This window comes from Dipodomys spectabilis, unplaced genomic scaffold (genome assembly GCF_019054845.1).
Source record: "Dipodomys spectabilis isolate Male_0828 unplaced genomic scaffold, ASM1905484v1 ptg000422l, whole genome shotgun sequence".
Lineage (NCBI taxonomy): Eukaryota > Metazoa > Chordata > Mammalia > Rodentia > Heteromyidae > Dipodomys > Dipodomys spectabilis.
This window is the reverse complement of record NW_024871099.1, coordinates 5067424-5087702: the sequence shown is the minus strand read 5'-3', so window position 1 is coordinate 5087702 and position 20279 is coordinate 5067424. Positions and strand designations below refer to the sequence as shown.

Genomic DNA, 20279 nt, shown 5'->3' with positions numbered 1-20279 from the left:
TTTTAAGCCCTAAGTTTTGTGGTAATTTATTATACAGCAATAAATAGCTAACAAACATAAGGACTATTATCATTTTACAATGAGCAAAGTAGGTACAAAAGATTAATCTCTGGTCCAAAAAAATCACAATAGTAATGAAGAAGGAAAATGGAGATGATAGAAGCAGCTGAAGATTTTGCCTACATTCATTACATTATTGAATAACATGGACATTCCGATGCTGTAATGTAATATGTCCATCAGAATGGTTTCTTGTCTTAAGCTCCATTGTGAATCTTGTGATGTTGAGTGAGGTGTGAGTGCTGTCGAAAGGCCTTTTTACACTCCTTACATTTGTAGGGCTTCTCTCCAGTATGAATTCTCTGGTGTTGGGTGAGAAATGAATAAAGTCTAAAGGCCTTGCCGCATTCCTTACATTCGTAAGGCTTCTCGCCTGTGTGAATGCTCTGATGCTGAGTGAGCTGGGAGAGCAGTCTAAAAGGTTTTTGACATTCCTTACACTCATAAGGCTTCTCCCCAGTGTGAATGCTCTGATGTTGTGTGAGCTGGGAGAGCAGGCGAAAGGCCTTCCCACACTCCTCACACTCATAGGGTCTCTCGCCCACATGAATGCTCTGATGGGAAATGAGTTGGGAGTAACTGCTGAAGGTCTTCCAGCAGTCCATACATTCATAGGGTTTCTCACGGGTATGGATTCTCTGATGGCGGACAAGCTGCTGCCGTAACCTAAAAGTTTTCCCACATTCCTTACATTCGTAGGGCTTCTCGCCCGTGTGAATACTCTGATGGACGGTCAGTTGCTGGCATATTCGAAAGGCCTTGCCACAGTCCTTACATGCATAGGGTTTCTCGCCAAAATGGATTTTCTGATGTACTCTAAGGTCTGGGCCACACACGAAGGCTTTCCCACATTCCTTACATTCATAGAGCTTCTCGGAATTATGGAGTCTCTGGTGTCGAGTCAGGTGCGTGCACTGTCTAAATGTCTTCCCACAATCTTTACACTCATAGGGTTTCTCTCCGGTGTGGATCCTCTGATGCCGAGCCAGCTGCTGGTGCACGCGAAAGGCTTTCCCACACTCCTTGCACTCGTAGGGTTTCTCCCCAGTGTGAAGTCTCTGGTGCTGCGTTAGTTCCTGGAGCACTGTGAAGGCCTTCCCACATTCCTTGCACTCATAGGGTTTTTCGCCAGTATGAAGTTTGTGATGGCGAATGAGGTGCGCTCGCTGTCTAAAGGGCTGCCCGCAAACCTTACATTTATAAGGTTTCTCACCTGTGTGGATCCTTAGGTGCTGACTAAGTGTTGAGCGCCGAATGAAGGTCTTCTGACATTCCTTACATTCATACAGCTTCTCTCCATTATGAACTCTTGGATAGTCAGTAAGAAAACTGTGCTTTTTGTAAGTAGTAACTTTACCAGAGGTAAGTTTCACCTGGCCCAAATAACTCTCTTCTTGTTCTTTTTGCTCCTCGGTCTTGCTTTTGCATGCCCAATCATGTCTAAAGATGGAGCCCTGTAAGCTATAGCTTTTCATTCTTTCCATTATCTCCCATTGTAAGGAAAATATTTCATAAATGTCCCTTTCTGGAGATGAAGTATTGGCACTGTATCTGGACTCCCAATCTGAAAGGAGACAAGAAAGCAAACACGTGCTCTCAAAAATAATGGATTCAAAAATAATGCCTGTAGGGAACTGTGAAGCTGAGCTGTGAAACCTGGGAAAGGTCTGAGAGACTGGAACGCCACTTTGACAGTACTTGGAACACTGAGAACTGGCCATAAAAGGGTTAAAAGAGACAGCTATGGAGAGGGTTAAGAGACTGAAATGCTGCCCCCCTTCCTTAGTGCTAGAAGGGCTGGGAGCTAGACCTTGAAGGGCAAACAAAGGGCTGAGGACTAGACCCTGAAGGCTAGATAAATGGAATACGTATCTGGACTTGGCCTGGGTTGCAGTCTTCAGGAACCAGTGTTTCTCAAACTCTGTTTTGGCTCTGATTGCAATGTTAGTATAGATGTTTGATGTTTTTCATCTATTTATGGTAACCTTCCCTGTGTGAACTCAATCAATATACTCACTTGTGGTAATTTGGGGTCCAAGAGTTAGTGAGCCTTGGGGCCCCTGGTCCCCACTAAATTTGTCTCTTTATTTTCTCTTTCTTCGGCTCCAATATCCTGTCCCACTGCCTCGGTTGTGGTTAACAACAAATGCTTATTATAAGTAAAGGACTAGATCTCTCTCCCTCTCTAACACAGGTATATATATAAAATCCCTGCCTCCTACAACACTATATACCAAGAATAACAGACTAAGGGCTGTGGTAGAGTACTCAACTCTGTGATTTTATTAGTAGTAGACTAACAAATATAGCAGGTATCTCAAGGGGTAACCTAAACAGTAGCTGAAGGTCACTTTATATGAATATTAAAACACACAGAAGTAGAAATTCTATATTTCATACACTATAACACTGTATAGGTAAATAAAGCCTGATTTGAGCATGGTGATGTGCACTTACAGGCCCAGCCATTAGGGACACTAAGGCAGAAGAATCACTTGAGCCCAGGAGTTCAAAACCTGACTGAACAATATAGTGAGATGAAAAAGACAGACAGACAAAAGGGGTGAGAGAAGAAGGAGAAGGAGAAGGAGAGGGAGGGAAGAGAGAGGGAAGAGTGGGAGGGAAGGGGAGAAGAGAGGGAAGGAGGGAGGGAATCCCAGAGCCAGTTTGGAAGCCAAGGTGGGAGGTAAAAGTATGGTGAGACACAGGTAGTTGCAAGGGGCCATGACAGAATGATGGTGCATATACCTCAGAGAAGGAAGCCCTGGGTTCATCTAGCTACTACATTTCTTTTCTTTCTTTTTTTGATCGGTCGTGGGGCTTGAACTCTGGGCCTGGGCACTGTCCCTGCACTCTTCAGCTCAAGGCGAGCGCTCTACTGCTTGAGCCACAGTGCCACTTCCAGTTTTCTAGTGGTTTATAGGAAATAAGAGTCTCATGCACTTTCCTGCCCGGGCTGGCTTGGAACCGCAATCCTCAGATCTCAGCCTCCTGAGTAGCTAGGATTACGGGCGTGAGCCACTGGAGCCCAGCTACTACATTTCTTAAAATGGAAGTAAAAGGGCTCCTGACAATAAAGCATCAAGGTTAAGGACTTTTCATGCTGAATCTTACAAAGCTCCATTAATTTGGCCCCACTCAGCTGGAAAAATATAAACTGACTATCTTGATGGACTGGAGCTGTGACTCAAATGTTAGGGAGACCCTGAGTTCAATATCCGATACCAAAATAAAACAACAAAATCTCAAGGTTTTATTTTCCCTACAGTTAGGCAAGTTAGTTCAAAATCCATAGGGAAAAATAAACAGCCATCAGAAAGGTGGAGAGAAAGAACAAGGCAAAGGGAATATCTCAAGAGATGCTAGAAGTACAAAAAAAAGCCAAGTGCCAATTGCTCATGTATATAATCTTGGCTATTCAGGAGGCTGAGATCTGAGGACTGTGGTTTAAAGCCAGCCTGGGCAAGAAAGTGTATGAGACTCTTATTTCCAACTAAGTACCAAAAAAGCGAGAAATGGTGCTATGGCTCAAGTGGTAGAGCACTACTAGCCTTGAGCACAAAAAGTTCAGGGACAGTGCCCAGGCCCTGAGTCCAAGCCCAGGAATGGCATAAAAAAAAAGTAAAAATAATAACATAGGATGTTGATAACAAAAAGAGTAAGCTTGGGGTTTGAGGCATGGCTCAAGTGGTAGAACATCAACCAGTGAGGGAAAGCGTAAAATACCGAACTCAAGTCCCAATCTTAGGTCAAAAAAAAGAAAAAAAAAAATTAAGCTGTTTTGAGTAAACAAACTATTAATAACATTGATGTTTTATCTAAAACAAATATGTACGTAAGCATGTATTTGGGATAAATAAGTTAGTATAGACACATTTCTTTTGTTGTTGTTGGTCATGGGGCTTGAACTCTGGGCCTGGGTGCTGTCCTTGAGCTCTTTAGCTCAAAGCAAGCACTCTAGCGCTGGAGCCACAGTGCCACTTCCGGTGTTCTGCAGGTTAATTGGAGATAAATCTCAACAGACTTTCCTGCTCAGGCTGGCTTTGAACCATGATCCTCAGATCTCAGCCTCCCGACTAGCTAGGATTACAGGCATGAGCCACTGGCATCCAGCTTAGTGTAGACACATTTCATAGAACCTATTATGGATGAATGCAATCTCCCTCAAATTCATTCACACACACACACAAATGAAGGAGATTAGAGCTGGCCCTTGTGAAGGGATTTGAGAAAACAGCAAGCAGGCAGCCATTCATAGGCAGAAGGGACCCTTACCAGAACCTGCCTATGCTGGCACACTCAGCTGGGCCCTCTACAACTGTGAGAAAATAAGTACCTATACATAGCTTATGCCATTTTCAGTAACTTATATAGGTTGACAGAAAGATGACACTGAAGTTCCAGGTCAAAGAAACAGCCACTCTTTTTGGAAATCTTTTATCCAACCTCAGCATTTCCATTTTCACTTTTTATTTGGAAAGACTTGTAAGTTCATAGGAAGTTGTACAGAAATACACAAAAAAGTCCCATGTACCCCTCACCACAATATTCAAGCCAAGAAATTTGTTAGTATATATGGTATAATCCACAGAACCTGGATTTCACAATGTATGCATGCATCCATCTATATGTCTAGCTCTATGCAGTTTTATCATGTGTAGCCCTGCATTAATGCCTGCCATAATCAAGATACTTAATTGTACCACAAGCACAGGACTCCTGTTACTCTGTTACAGCCCTAGCCATCCTAACCATTCTATATCTCCATTTGTCTTGTCATATGATGTTTATATGTTTGGGTCTGTATTGTGCATATGTGTGGCAATACTGGGGCTTGAACTTGGGACATCATGCTCTTTTTTTTTTAGTTAGTTGTGGGGCTTGAACTCTGGGCCTGGGCACTGTCCCTCAGCTATTCAACTCAAAGTGAGCACTCTACCACTTAAGCTACAGCGCCACTCCTAGTTTTCCAGTGGTTTATTGGAGATAAGAGTCTCATGGCCAGCCGGGCGCTGGTGGCTCACGCCTGTAATCTAGTCAGGAGGCTGAGATCTGAGGATCGCGGTTCAAAGCCAGCCCGGGCAGGAGAGACCGTGAGACTCCTATCTCCAATAAACCACCAGAAAACCGGAAGTGGCGCTGTAGCTCAAGTGGTAGAGCGCTTGCCTTGAACTGAAGAGCTGAGGGACAGCGCCGAGGCCCAGAGTTCAAGCCCCACGACCGACAAAAAAAAAAAAAAAAAAAGAGTCTCATGGCCTTTTCTGCACTGGCTGGCTTTGACCCGTGATCCTAGATCTCAGCTTCCTAAGTAGCTAGGATTACAGGCGTGAGCTACTGGCCCAGCACATCATGCTCTTGGTTGTTTTTTACTCAAGACTGGCTCTCTATCACTTTAGCCACAGTTCCACTTCTGCCTTTTTGGTGGTTAACTGGAGATAAGAGTCTCAGGGACATTTCCCCCCTGGGTTGACTTTGACCTGTGATGCTCTGCATCTCAGCTTAGCTAGGATTACACGTCTGAGCCACCAGCACCTGGCTTGGATCCTTTTTTTGAGATAGGGTCTCAATAACTTTTGTTTTCACTCCAGATGGCCTTGAACTGTCATTAGACAGGTGGATTACAGCTGTATCACCACTCCCAGATATATTACTTTTTGTTGTTTTCTTCTACTGAAAACAGCTTCTCTCTTTGATGTGGAAATGAAATCTGGAAAGTGAAAACCAGTGTTATCAGGGAGCTGGTGTCTCCTGTCTGTAATCCCAAGCTATTCAGGAGGCTGAGATCTGAGAATCACTGTTCAAAGCCAGCCCAGGCAGACTCTTATCTCCAGTTACCACCAGAAAACCAGAAGTAGAGTGCCTCAAGTAGAGTGCTAGCCTTGAGCTGGAAAGGCCAGGGACAGCTCCCAGGCTGAGTTCAAGCCCCATAAATGACAAACAACAACAACAACAACAACAAACACAGTAATTGTGGGGGGGGGGGAAGGAGAAGGATTGGGATTGGGGGGGAGGGGGGAGGCTGGGAAGGGATGTGAAGGGTAAACCAAAGGAGGAGGCTGCAATGCTTGGTAAGAAATGTACGCATTATCCTGCCCATGTAATTGTAACCCCTCTGTACAGTATGTTCACAAATAAAATAAAATTAAATAAAAAAAAAAGACAAATCCCAAAGAGAAAAGCACAGATAAATAAAAAATTATGAAAAATAAAAATAAAAAAAAACAAACACAGTAATTTTGCTAGTCCACACATGAAAGAGCTTAATGTGTTTCAAGGTTCCTTAAGCCCTCTCCCCACAAGCTTTAGAAGACAGATAGCTAACAACAAGTCAAGAGTGTGCCTTCATACTAACTAGCTTGGCTAATTCCTAAAATAGTAAATTTTCCATTTCTGCTCAGCTCTTACCAGGGCTGTATCTTCTTGTCCCTTCTTTCACAACTGTGCTGAGTTCCTTTCCTTCTTCATCCAATAAGACATTCATATCTGGTTTACATATGGAAGGGCCTGCTTAGAAAAATGAAATAACATGAATTTTTTCGTGTGTTGTGTGCCAGTTATAGGGCTTCAACTCAGGGCCTGCATGGTGTCCCTGAGCTTTGTGCTCAAGGCTAGTGCTCTACTACTTTGAATCACAGCACAATTTCTAGCTCTTTGGTAGCTAATTGGAAATAAGAGTTTCATGGACTTTCCTGCCATGGGCTGGCTTTGAATTACAATCCTCAGATTTCAGCCTTCCGAGTAGGTAGGATTAGAGGCGTGAACCATTGATGCCCAGCATGTCACATAAAATTATAAATCTGAAAGTCCTTACATTCAAACTTGGTAAAATTTCTAACTATATATCAGGAATGGGGACTGGGAATGTGGCTTAGTGGTAGAAAGCTTGCCTAGCATGCATGACAACCTGGATTGGATTCCTCAGTACCACATAAACAGAAAAAGCTGGAAGTGACACTGTGGATCAAATGATAGAATGGTAGTCTTTTTTTTTTTTGTCAGTCGTGGGGCTTGAACTCTGGGCCTGGGCGCTGTCCCTGCGTTCTTCAGCTCAAGGTGAGCACTCTACCACTTGAGCCACAGAGCCACTTCTGGTTTTCTAGTGGTTTATGGGAAATAAAGAGTCTCACTGAGTTTCCTGCCCGGGCTGGCTTTGAACCGTGATCCTCAGATCTCAGCCTGATGAGTAGCTAGGATTACAGGCATGAGCCACCGGCGCCCTGGCAGAGTGCTAGTCTTGAGCAAAAGAAGCTTAGTTCAAGCCCCAGGACTGGGGGCAAAAAGAAATTAGGAGTTGGACACTGGTGGCTCATGCTTATAAACCTAGCTAATCAGGAGGCTGAGATCTGAGGATCTTGGTTCAAAGCCAGCCTGGGCAGGAAAGTCTGTGAGACTCATCTCCAATAAACCACTCGAAAACCGGAAGTGGCAGTGTGGCTCAAGCGGTAGAGCGCTCGCCTTAAGCTGAAGAACGCAGGGACAGCGCCCAAGCCAAGTTCAAGTACCATGACCGACAAAAAAAAAGAAAGAAAAAAATTAGGAATGGTGTTTTATCTATGTGTGTGTGTACACCACGCCTATTCTTTTCAAGAATGGAGAGTTAAAGCTTTACGTAGTTTCTCAAAAGACAGTCCTGAAAGGGACAGCAAAGAAAGTTCTTATCCTTTGGGTGAATAACCTACCTAGTGAGATAAAGTTGCTATAGTTCTCCCACATTACATCTCTGTAGAGGTCCTTCTGGGCAGAGTTCAAGAATTCCCATTCTTCCTGAGAGAAGTCAATGGCCACATCCCTGAACGTCACTGAACCCTGAAAAAAAAAACAAAAAACTCATGTATTATTTGTGAAAATAAGTATCTTCTTATGTGAAAAGAGAAAAGAAATTGAGGATTTCATCACAGAGCAGAATATATATTGTATACAACTAGCACAGGGCTGGAAATTTATGACAAGAAAATAAGCATCTCAGAGTGTTCCTGTGGCTACACACATAATTCAGTTTGTATCTAAAGATATCTTGAAACAAACAAAAAATAATAATAATAATCAGCTGGGCACGATGGCTCACTCCTGTAATCCTAGCTACTAAGAAGGCTGAGATCTGAGGATTGTGGTTCAAAGCCAGCCAGGGCAGGAAAGTCCATGAGGTTCATCTCCAATGAGCCATCAGAAAACTGGAAGTAGCGTTGTGGCTCAAGTGGTAGAATGCTCACCTTGAGCTGAAGAACTCCCGGACAGTGCCCAGGCCCAGAGTTCAGCCCCACGACCAACTTAAAAAAAAAAAAGGGCTGGGAAGGTGGCTCAGTGGTAGAGAGCTTGCCTTGAGTGCATGAGGCACTGGGTTTGATTCCTCAGCACCACATAAGCAAAAAGAAAAAAGCTAGCCTTGAGCTGAAGAGCTGAGGGACAGCACCCAGGCCCAGAGTTCAGGCCCCACAACCAGACCCAAAAAACAAAACAAAAAAATCAAACGGCACACCAGTCTTCCTCTTCTTCTCTCTCTCTCTCTTTTTTTTTTTTTTGCCAATCCTGGGGCTTGAACTCAGCACCACTTCCAGCTTATTTGGTACTGAGGAATTGAACCCTGGGCTTCATGCATGCTAGGCAAGCACTCTACCACTAAGCCACATTCCCAGTACCATAAAATCCAAAGAAATGTATTTTTCAACTCTAATGATGAGGAAAAACTACTGAAAAAGATTTCTCCCCAATGTACTATACAAAACAATCTCTAAAAAGACTGGTTTGTCATGAAGCTCCCCGCCCCCCACCCCCCCACCTTCCTAAGGCTTGAACTCTGGGCATGGGTGTTATCCCCGAGCTCCTTTTTGTTTAAGGCTAGTGCTCCACCACTGAGCCACAGCTCCATTTCAGGCTTTTTCTCCGATTAATTGCAGATTAGTGTCTCTCAGACTTTCCTGCCTAGACTGACCTTTCTTTCTCTTTTGTGTGAGGATTCTAGAGCTTGAACACAGGGCCTAGGTTCTGTTCCTTAGCTTTTTTTGCTCTAGGCTAATATGTCAAACAGTGTGCTGAGTGTGTTTGTAAGCCTAGCCCTTGGAAGGCTGAGCCAGGCCATCATGAATTCTAGGCCAAGCTGGACTACATGGCAAGATCCTGTGGGCAGGGGGTGGGGGAGGAAATAAAAAATATATTAACTTACATGGGCCATGGTTCTCAAACTGTAAAAACTGGTCAAATCGTCTCAGTATTTTTCTGTTGGAGAACTACAGGGTCCACAGAAACCAAAGCTGGAAGAAAAAAAGAAGCCATGAAATCAGATGTACCTCAGAATTTCCAAATCATTTATGTTAATGTAAATTTTACATGGCATTCTGCTTCCAAACTGCTCCCATAACCATGCCTTTCCTATGCCAACACAAAACTGGAGGAGAGCAGCATCTCAGTGGCCCATACCTGTAATCCTACTTAGAAGACTGAGATCTGAGGATCAAGGTTAGAAGCTAACTGTCAGGAAAGTTCATGAGACTATCTCCAATAAAGCACCATAAAGACAGAAGTGATACCTTAGCTTAGTGGACCAATGACAGCTTTAAGTAAAAAACCTAAAGGATAGCACCCAGGCCCGGAGTTCAAGTTCCAGTACTGAAGTGCATGTGCATACACACACTCAAATAAAAAGTTTCTTAGGCTAGGAATGTAGCTTAGTGACAGAGGGCTTGTCTAGCATGCATGAAGCCCTGGGTTTCATTCCTTAGTACCACATAAAGAGAAAAAGCTACACGTGGCACTGTGGCTCAAGTGGTAGAGTACTAGCCTTGAGTAAAAGCAGTTCAGGGACAGTGCCCAGGCCCTGAGTTTAAGCCCCAGGACTGCCCCCCAAAATAATACTTAGTATATCTCTGTAATCTCTCTTTATTAGAAACTAAAATAGTAGCCATTCTTTATGCAGTACTTATAAAGGACTCAAATATTAGAAGAGGGTCACAGGAGAAATGTAATGCTTGCCCATCACACATGTAAATACTCACTGGAAAAAGGTGTATCCGGAGTATTCTCCAGCACTCCATTTATTCACTGGGAAGAAAGGCCAAAACACCAAGCCAATAGACTTATCAGGTCAGGTGTACCAGTCTAGTGTAATGAACTAAAGATTAACTGCAACCAGCTTATATTGTATGACAAGCTTATGTTTATGGAGTCCCAGAGGGAGGAAATCTCCCCCCTCCTCCCCACATCCCCAACCCAAGCCAAGGCTTTTGAAGAGAATCTTAAGAGTCACGGAATGGCTGCTCCGAGTTTAGAAGCAGATATTAATCGCCGATGTAGTACTCCCCTGAGCAGTTATCAGCAGAGTGGCTTAGAGAATGTGTACTCCCCAGTAGTAAAATAAAACATCACTAGTTAAAAGGAAAAAAAAATCATCTCTCAAAGAGGAAATCCATTTACCAGAGATACAACGATTTCCCTTTAAGTCTGCAGCTTCCTTTATCTGCTTCCTCTCCCCTCATCTGCTTAACAGTAGGCTGCAGCCGCCCTTTTTATTTATTTATTCAGGGTCCGGTCAGCTCTTCAGCTCAAGGCTAGCGCTCTACCACTTGAGCCACAGCGCCACTTCCGGCTTTTTTCTTTTTTGCTTATGTGGTGCTGAGGAATCGAACCCAGGGCCTCAGGCATGCAAGGCAAGCGCTCTACCACTGAGCCACCTTCCCAGCCCCTGCAGCCACCCTTTTTAGACCTTCGCAGTTTACGCGCTTTCACAGGAAAACACGAAAGAAAAAAAAAAGAAAGAAGAGGAAGCTAATATCTCCCCGTCTAGGAGAACACAAATCACATTTCCTGGAACAAAGAGGAAACGCAGGTTCATCCCGACGCTGGGTGTGACGTCTGCCCCGCGACGGTCTCCGTTTCCCGGCCTTCCCAGGGACGAGCGTGGGGGGGGGGGGGGGCAGCGGGCGGAGCCCCCACCGCGGCCCTCGCCCCTCCGCCCCGCCCCGCGGCCAGGGAGGGCGGGTCCCGCGGGCCGCGCGGGAACCGGTCAGCCTCCCTCTTCTCCCGGCTCTCCCAGGCGGCCCGAGGCCCTCGGGGGTTCTCGCCGCGGCGTCTTTTTTGTTGGGGGGAGCGGAGGGCATCTTCACCCCGCGCTTCACGCGGGTTAACTCGGAGCCCATTCCGGGCCTCCGAGCCCTGAGGCGGGAGGGCAGAGGACTCAGCAGGGGACCGACTGCCCAGTGGGCGTCAAAAACTCCGTGTCACCGAGCTCCGACTCACACAGAAGGCCGCGCAGCCCCCGCGCCCATGTCCTCAGGGCGAGCGACCGACTCACCTCTTCCCCCAGCCGACAGCACCCAGGCAGCCGGAAGGAGCCGGCGCGGAGGCTTGTGGGAAATGTAGTTCTCTTGCGTCCGGAGGGGCGTGCTCTCGCCCCCAAAGGGTGTGCGTGGTGCGCAAGCGTAATAGGAACAGCCTGACAGCGCTAAGCCTGAGTCCTAGCTGCGGAGGTCTAAGCAAGTCGCCATCCAAGAGCCCTGGGTTTGTACTGTGCCAAGTCTTAAGAACTCACGGCACTAGCAGATGCTGATACATTTATACTAAGCACATATGAACCCCCCCCCCAATAAAAATAGCCCCAATTCCCACAAGACGTACAGGTCCCTGTCTTCTTTCCTTCACCAGGATGGATGGCTTGCTCCTTCCCTCCCTTGCTCCCTTTTTGAAGATGTTAGCCTACCTTTCAGTGTCTGTGACATTTAAATGGGCAGAAGATTGTTTTGTTCTATTAGCACTGACAGCGATGAACCCAGGATCTGCAGCGTGCTAGGAAAATGCTGTGTAGCACTGAGCTACATGCTCAGCCCCTAGAATGCTTGCTGCGACTGCTGCTGCTTCGTTGTTGTTGTTGTTGTTCTTCTTCTTCTTCGTTAAAAGTGGCTTCGTTTCGAAGCTGTGGCCATTCTGCTGTTCATATTAACCGGGGCCCTCCTGACTTCCAGGAGCTGATTTGTTTGCGCTGAAATTACTCTGAAGTTAGGCCCCACTTTGTACTATAGCTGACCTTAGACCCCCCACAAACTCCAGGAGATGACTAAGCCGGCCCAAGATAAACAGATCCTGTGAGAAAACCCAGACCACCAATATCCCAGCTAGCAGAACAACTTATCAGAACCCAACTAGCCAGGTAACTCCCTAAAAAATGCCCAGATGTTCCATTAAGACCCAAAGGATCTGATAACTCCTTACTACCCCTTGTTGCCCTGGAATGTCCTGCTGACGCCTCTGGTTGCTGTAAATTTGTCACTTTGTGATTCTTGTCTTTGAGCTCGGGGCTTCCTCCTAAGCTCTACTGAGTCGTTGTGTAGGACGAAGCCCGAGCTGCAGCCCACCTGAATAAAGCCTTGCTTTTGCATTTTGGAACGTCTGACTCTCGGTGGTCTTGGTGGGGGTCCTGCGACGGGGGCACAACACTTCTGCCTTTTGCCAGTCCTGGAGCTTGAACTCAGGGCCTGGGCACCATCCCTGAGCTTCTTTGTGTTCAAGGCTAGCTCTCTACCACTGAGCCATAGCACCGGTTTTCTTGTGGTTAATTGGAGATGTCTTTCAGGTGTCAGCTACCAGTGCACAGCTAGAATTCTGACTTATTAAAAAAAAAAAAAAAAACTAAGATTAGTTTTAACTGAAACAGGTATGGATCACTACCAGGGAACAAAAAGTAAGCTCCAAACCTTTAACTTGCAATCTATTAAAGGCATTATATCTGCTATATCCTAGCTACTCAGGAAACTGAAACCTGAGGATCATGGTTCAAAGCCAGCCTAGAAATAAAAATTGGTGAGACACTGATTTTCAATTAACCAGCAAAGAAGCCAGAACTTGAGGTGTGGCTCAGTGGTAGAGCACAAATAACAATAATAAATGGGCTGGGAGCTGGTGGCTCGCACCTGTAATCCTACCTACTCAGGAGGCTGAGATAGGAGGACCACAGTTTGAAGCCAGCCCAGGCAGTAAAGTCGATGAGATTCTTATCTCCAATAAATTACTCAGAAAAGAAGTGATACTGTGGCTCAAGTGGTAGAGTGCTAGCCTTGAACAAAAGCAACTCAGAGATAGAGCCCTTGCCCAGAGTTCAAGCACCAGGATTAGCAAAATACAAACAAAAGGACAAAACCACAAAACCGTAGTCTGCATGGACACATGGTAATCATTTGGGGAATGTTTTACCCAAGATGACAATACAGGGCTGTGGTTGGAATGGATGTGTTTCTCCACCGTTGTGCTTTCTCAAGAACTCAAGTACTGGGGCTGGGAAGGTGGCTCAGTGGTAGAGCGCTTGCCTTGCATGCATGAGGCCCTGGGTTCCATTCCTCAGCACCACATAAGCAAAAGGAAAAAAGCCAGAAGTGGCGCTGTGGCTCAAGTGGTAGAGCACTAGCCTTGAGCTGAAGAGCTGAGGGACAGCACCCAAGCCCAGAGTTCAGGCCCCATGACGGGACCCAAAAACAAACAAACAAAAAAAACCCTCAAGTACTGGTCTTTCATTCCTATAAAGGTTAGAACACTCCATATGATGATGGTTTATCTGTAACTCACAATCCAACAAGAACAAGATCAGGATGACTGGACACAAGACCTTATGAAACTGTGCCAACTTTTTTTTTTTTGGGGGGGGGGGGTTGTGGGGTCTGAACTCTGGGCCTGGGCGCTGTCCCTTAGCTCTTCAGCTCAAGGCTAGCACTCTACCACTCGAGCCACAGCACCACTTCTGGCTTTTTCTTATGTGGTGCTTAGGAATCAAACTCAGTTCCTCATGTGTGCAAGGCAAGCACTCCACCACTGAGCCACCTTCCCAGCCCTGTGCCAACTATTTATCGAGTAAGTCCCTGCTCACTCTGGTAAGGTTCCAACTGAGACTGATAAAGGAACTCTAATGACTGTTTGATGCCAAAAGATCCCACTGAGAACGTGATTTACTGACAAGTTTCTTATTTTTGTTTAGTTCTCAGGTTTTGCTCAAGTGCTTTCAAGCTCTATTGAGTACATATATTTATAATGTTATGCCTTCCTGAGGATTGAAAAGTGGGAACATTAACAAGATATTGTTGTTGGGAGGTATTTCTCAGAGGAGTTAATACTGAATTTGTCCTGGCCTAGCTTTGTACAGAAAGAAATGGGATCAGCCCACTAGGGACTAGAAGTGGGCATGCTGTCCAGTTTTTCAGAATGGGAATGAATCTGGAAAGATGCTGGAATTTTGCTTCTCTGTGTGTGCGTGCGTGCGTGTGTGTGTGCGCGCGCGCGCGTGTGTGCACACGGGCGCACCAGGCCTGGGGCTTGAACTCAGGGCCTGGGCATAGTTCCTGAGCTTCTTTTGCTCAAAGCTAGTCAGTGGTGACTAGGATGAGTAATTTTTTTTTTTTTTGTCAGTCATGGGGCTTGAACTTGGCCTGGGCACTGTCCCTCAGCTCTTCAGCTCAAGGCTAGAGCTCTACCACTTGAGCCATAGCACCACTTCCGGTTCTCTGATGGTTTACTGGAGATAGTTTCCCAGCTTTTCCTGCCCAGGCTGGCTTTGAACCAAGATCCTCAGATCTCAGCCTCCTGAGTAGCTAGGATTACAGGCGTGAGCCACCAGCGCCTGACTGATGAGTAATATTTTATCCATATAGATACGTGCCCGGTCAGTTGCTAACAGATTGAAAACATCACCATTTATTTCCCAACCACACTGGAGGATCCTTATAACAAATTACATGACCACATATACACCAGTCTTTTTCAGGGCTCTTTATTTTGCTCCATTGGTTTACTTTTTCACTCTTGCACCAATACTACATTCTCTTAACGACTACAACACAACTTATCACATTAACACTCTCAAGAAGACACTGTATGAATGTACCAACAACACCTAATTGTACTCGATAGGCATTTATAATAAAAAGGTAAATAGAAATCACAGTAAACAACTGAGCCCAAACAGTGTATTCCCTTCAAAGTAGAGGTAATTACACTAAGTGATTTCCATTCCATTGAGGAAAATGACTAGATTCCTGTTAGCACCACCTCATTCCAGAGGTTTTATGGTAATAAGACTAAGTGATAAGATAACACTGCAAGTATTCAGGATAAAAAAAAATATTCATTTGTTATTGACAAAATTGATAGCCTAGAAAATAAGGAGTCAAGTAAAACACAAAATTTAAAACATGTTTATACTTTTGAGATACCTTTTATAATAATGAAGACAGTGAGTGCAATCATATTTTAAATTTCAACTTGATAATATCACCATAAAGACATATATAAATAACAATTTGGGAGAAGGTAAGGCCAGCATGTAATAATATGTAAGTGATTACTACCTGGAATTTTATTTCTAAATATGACATGTTTCTCCCAGGTTGGGTAGTATGCACCTGTAACCCCAGTACTTGGAAGGCTGAAGCAGGAGGATGGTAAGTTCAAGGCCAACTTGTGCTATGTAGCAGGTCTAAGGGCAGCCTATGAAACTTTATCAAGACACTTTCTCAATAAACAATGAAATATAATTCTTGATATTTTTAATGGAACATGAATAGGATATAATTTGAACAATTACATTGTTTAGCCATGAAGCAGATGTTTAACCAGGAAAATATTCAAACCTATACCAGATTTAGGGATGCAAGGAAATGTGTCTCTGGTTACAGGCTTGTAATTGAAGCCACCAAAATAGTCTCTACTTTTAAGAAATTATCCAATAAGGTTTAAAGTGTGAATAATAGCTGACCTAGTACCAATTTTCAGCACCTACTTTAGAAAAACTCTTGCTTACCAACAGCAAAAAAAGTTATCCAGTAAGGCATTTTTCATAGTAAGAAATTGCATCTAGCCTAAATGAAGATTGATAAAAGGGTTTAAATACATATAGTGTATATAAGATAATAAGAGTTTCCTATCCCAGTGGAAAGCACCTTTTGTGTGTACTGACTGACTGTAGGTCTTGAACTCAGGGCTTTTTCTCTGGCTCAAGGCTGGTGCTCTACCACTTGAGCCATAGCTTCATTTCTAGCTTTTTGCTGATTAGCTGGAGATAAGTCATACAGACTTTCCTGCCTGGGCTGGCAGCGAGTTGCATCCTCAGATCTCAGTCTCCTGAGTAGCTAGGATTACAGGTAAGAGCCACGTGTGCCCAGCTGTTTTGTTGGTTTTGTTTTTTCTTTTTGGTGGTTTTGGGTAGGTCCCAGGGGCTCACACATGCTATGCAAGTGCTTTTCACTGACTACACACAGCCCCTAAAAAGCACCATTTTAAGTTAAAAAAAATTGGGGCTGGGAAGTTGGCTCAGTGGTAGAGTGCTTGCCTTGCATGCTTGAGGCCCTGGGTTCAATTCCTCAGCACCACATAAGCAGAAAAAAGCCGGAAGTGGTGCTGTGGCTCAAGTGGTAGAATGCTAGCCTTGAGCTGAAGAGCTGAGGGACAGCACCCAGGTCCAGAGTTCAGACCTCACGACCTGACTCCCCTCCCCCGCAAAAAAAATTCTTTTAAAAGCAAATAGTTGCTTAAATAACATGATTATCAGTTGCTTTCCTTGCTAAGGCAAGTAACAGTCTATAAGCTTTTATGTTGACATTTCTATCCTGAAAGTCCTTCACAGTAAGTTTCACATATTGTTTTACATTAAACAACAACAAAAAGAAAACCACCTTTTCTTTTTTAAGTAGTTTTATTTCTAGAGCTGAGTCTCTTGACTCTATGTTGGCCAAGTGGGCCTCAAACTCACTATGCAATCAAATTTACTGTGGCTTTTTGTCTTTTATGCCAGTATAATACCGATAGGAGCCATTGGTGCCTGCCAGTGTCTGGCCTTAAATTCTACATTCTCCTGTGTATGCAATACCGTGCCCACCTCTGTCTTTTGATAGGCACTTCAATGATGAGAGTGCATGGAGCTCCTGTGCTTATCTGGCAATATTGTTTTTGTTTTTTAAAGTTCTATTAAGCACTAGTGCTCTGTAGGGTATTTCAAGACATGAAGTAACCCTATGAGGAAAGAGACAGAGAAATTGGCTCAGCAGTACTTCTACTAGGTATGGTCTACTGGGCACTGCAGTACACGGTCTGCCCATGTTCAAGAGGGGGTCAGGATTCCATTTTTTATGGAAGCATTATCAAAGAATTGACAGCCATCTTTGCCTAAAGTCTTCTATCCCCATTTCACAAGGGAAGAAATTAAGAGCCTAGAGCAGTTAAGTATTTTGTTTAATATAACATAGGTAGGAAAATGAATGGGGTAAGTTCACTTTCTACATTTGTTATATTAATATAATTTCCTAAACAAATATGCAGAAGCGAGAAGTCTGAGAATGGAGACTGGGGAATGCAATAATGGTATACATTATCACATTCCTTTAAGAGCAGAAAAACCTCTTAGGCTGAGTTAAGTACAGGTGTGCGGCAGAAGATTACAACATTCATAGAATGTGTCTTACATTTTGACACTGTGAATTTTGAGGTGATGGGTAAGGTGTGAGTGCTGTCTAAAGGCCTTTTTACACTCCTTACATTCGTAAGGTTTCTCACCCGAATGAATTCGCAGATGCTGAATGAGGGAAGAGTTAAGTCTAAAAGCCTTTCTACATTCCTTACACTCAAAGGGCTTTTCCCCAGTGTGAATGCTCTGATGTAGAGTAAGCTTCTGACGCAACCGAAAGGCTTTCCCACACTCCTTACATTGATAGGGCTTCTCACCAATATGAATGCTCTGATGCTGGGTCAGCTGGGAGAGGAGACGAAAGGCCTTCCCGCACTCCTTACAGTCGTAGGGCTTCACCCCAATATGAATACTCTGATGGGAAATCAGCTGTGAGTAACGGCTGAAGGCTTTCCAGCACTCCTTACACTCATAAGGCTTTTCGCCAGTGTGAATTCTGTGATGGAGAATTAGATGATAACCCCGACTAAATGTTTTCCCGCATTCCTTACATTCGTAGGGCTTCTCACCAGTATGAATCCTCTGATGGAGTGTGAGCTGCTGGCGCACTCTGAAGGCCTTCCCACATTCTTTACATTCATAGGGCTTCTCACCAGTGTGAAGCTTGTGATGGACCCGAAGGCCCGAGCCACACAGGAAGTCCTTCCCACACTCCTTGCATTCATAGATTCGGTCTGCAGTGTTGAGCTTCTGGTGGCGACTAAGGTGTGCATACTGCCTGAAGGCCTTCCCACACTCTGTACACACATATGGCTTCTCACCAGTGTGGATTCTCTGGTGGAGAGTAAGCTGTCCCCGCACTCTGAAGGCCTTCCCACATTCTTTACACTCGTAGGGCTTCTCACCGACATGGATTTTCTGATGGACTCTAAGGTCAGGGCCATATAGGAAAGCTTCCCCACACTCCTTACATTCATGGAGCTTCTCACCGGAGTGAAGTCTCTGATGTCGAGTGAGGTGGGCGGTCTGCCTAAAGGCCATCCCACACTGCTTGCATTCGTAGGGTTTCTCTCCTGTGTGAATTCTGTGATGAAAAGTAAGCTGTTGGCGCACTCTGAAGGCTTTCCCACACTCCTTGCACTCGTAGGGTTTCTCCATAAACTGAATTCTCTGCTGTGGAGCAGCAGATGTGTGCTTCTGATAAGAGGACACTTTTTCAGATGTCATTTTCACTTGACTCAAATAGCCCTCTGGAAGTGCCTCTTGTCCTGCAAGTTGTCTTTTGGAATCTTGATCATTTTGCAAAACATGGTCCTGAAGGCCGTGGTTTTTAATTCTTCCCAATATCTTCCATTGAGACAAACTGATTTCAAAAAGGTCATTTTCTGAAGATGACCTCTGAGTCTCCAAATCTAAAACAAACCAAGAAAGCAAGAAGTAATTTCTATAGTGAAAATGAAAAGACAACAAAAGCAATATTCAACCAATTTCTAGGATTAGAAACATGAGCCACTAGCTCATAGCTGCTACTTGTTTTTTTGTTTTGTTTTTTTCAAAAAAATCACTTTTGCACTTGTTTGGCAGGTACAAGGCCCTGAGTTTGGTCCTCAGCTCTGAAAAAAAAAAAAAGAAGAAGAAAAATCACTTTGTTCTGTGGCCTTCTCTGCATCACTCAGATCAACCTACTTTTCTTCACCCCAACCCCCAGTGTTTCCCCCTCTCTGCTGTTTCAACATGTTCCACTTACAGAACATTTTCAGAAATATATAAACTAAAATATACTACTTGCAATACAATTCCTGCTGAGCACTAATGGCTCATGCTTGTAACCCTAGCTACTCAGAAAGATGAGATTTGAGGATCCTGGCTTGAAGATAACTTGGCCAGGAAAGTCTGTGAGTTTCTTATCTCTAACTACCAAAAAAGTTAGAGGTGCTGGGAAGGTGGCTCAGTGGTAGAGCGCCTGCCTTGCATGCATGAGGCCCTGGGTTCGATTCCTCAGCACCACATAAGCAAAAAGAAAAAAGCCGGAAGTGGCGCTGTGGCTCAAGTGGTAGAGCGCTAGCCTTGAGCTGAGGAGCTGAGGGACAGCGCCCAGGCCCAGAGTTCAGGCCCCATGACTGGACCCAAAAAAAAAAAAAGTTAGAAGTAGAGCTCAAGTGGTAGTGTTAGCCTTGAGCAAAAGAAGATCCCTGAGTTCAAGCATTAGGACTGGCACACAAAAATAAAAAATACACACTGGAAAAGTGGCTTAGTGGTAAAGTGCTTGCCTAGCATGCATGAAGCCCTGGGTTCCATTCCTCAATACCATATAAACAGAAAAAGCCAGAAGTAGTGCTGTGGCTCAAGTGGTAGAGTGCTAGTCTTGAGCACAGAGAGGTTAGGGGACAGTGCCCAGGACCTGAGTTCAAGCTCTAGGATTGGCAAAAAGAAAAAGCCAAAAGTGGTGCTGTGGCTCAAGTAATAAAATGCTAGATTGAGCAAGAGAAGCTCAGGAAGAGTGCCCAGGTCCTGAGTTCAAGCGCCAGGACTGGCAAAAAATAAAAATAAAAAATACAACTTGCAATATAATGACACCCCTACTCACTGATCAGTTTCCCTTCATACACAGTTCCTTCAGAGAGCTGTCATAGGCTCATTTGCAACATTGCCTTGTCTTATGTTTCTCTCCTTTCCCCACTCCAATCAGGACTGAACCTGGCCTCTACTGAAATAATTCTCCACAAGCTTTCCAGCATTCTCTACCTTAGCAACACCTTAGTGAGAATTTCTTACTTCTCACTCTCTACTTTTTTCAATATATGTTTTTGTTTTCATTTTTCTCAGTGGCTGTTCCTTCTTAATTTCCTTT

At 44.5% G+C, this 20279-nt stretch overlaps 1 protein-coding gene across 4 annotated transcripts in view; it reads right to left on the bottom strand.

Annotated features, from left to right (window-relative positions):
- Positions 1 to 20279, bottom strand: part of LOC122097487 (zinc finger protein 14 homolog) — a 40152-nt gene continuing 19873 nt past the window's right edge. The window contains exons 1-5 of one of the 4 annotated variants that reach the window (XM_042668023.1): positions 10050 to 10222; positions 9221 to 9308; positions 7740 to 7866; positions 6466 to 6567; positions 1 to 1624 (exon numbers count right to left, since the gene is read on the bottom strand). In XM_042668023.1, the coding sequence (XP_042523957.1) occupies positions 258 to 1624; positions 6466 to 6567; positions 7740 to 7866; positions 9221 to 9229 (1605 nt within the window). In that variant the 5' untranslated portion in view covers positions 9230 to 9308; positions 10050 to 10222 and the 3' untranslated portion in view covers positions 1 to 257. Of the gene's footprint in view, positions 1625 to 5322; positions 5768 to 6465; positions 6568 to 7739; positions 7867 to 9220; positions 9309 to 10049; positions 10223 to 16533; positions 18841 to 20279 lie in introns of those variants that run through there. The other 3 variants (XR_006145537.1, XM_042668027.1, XM_042668024.1) reach the window with 3 other exon arrangements.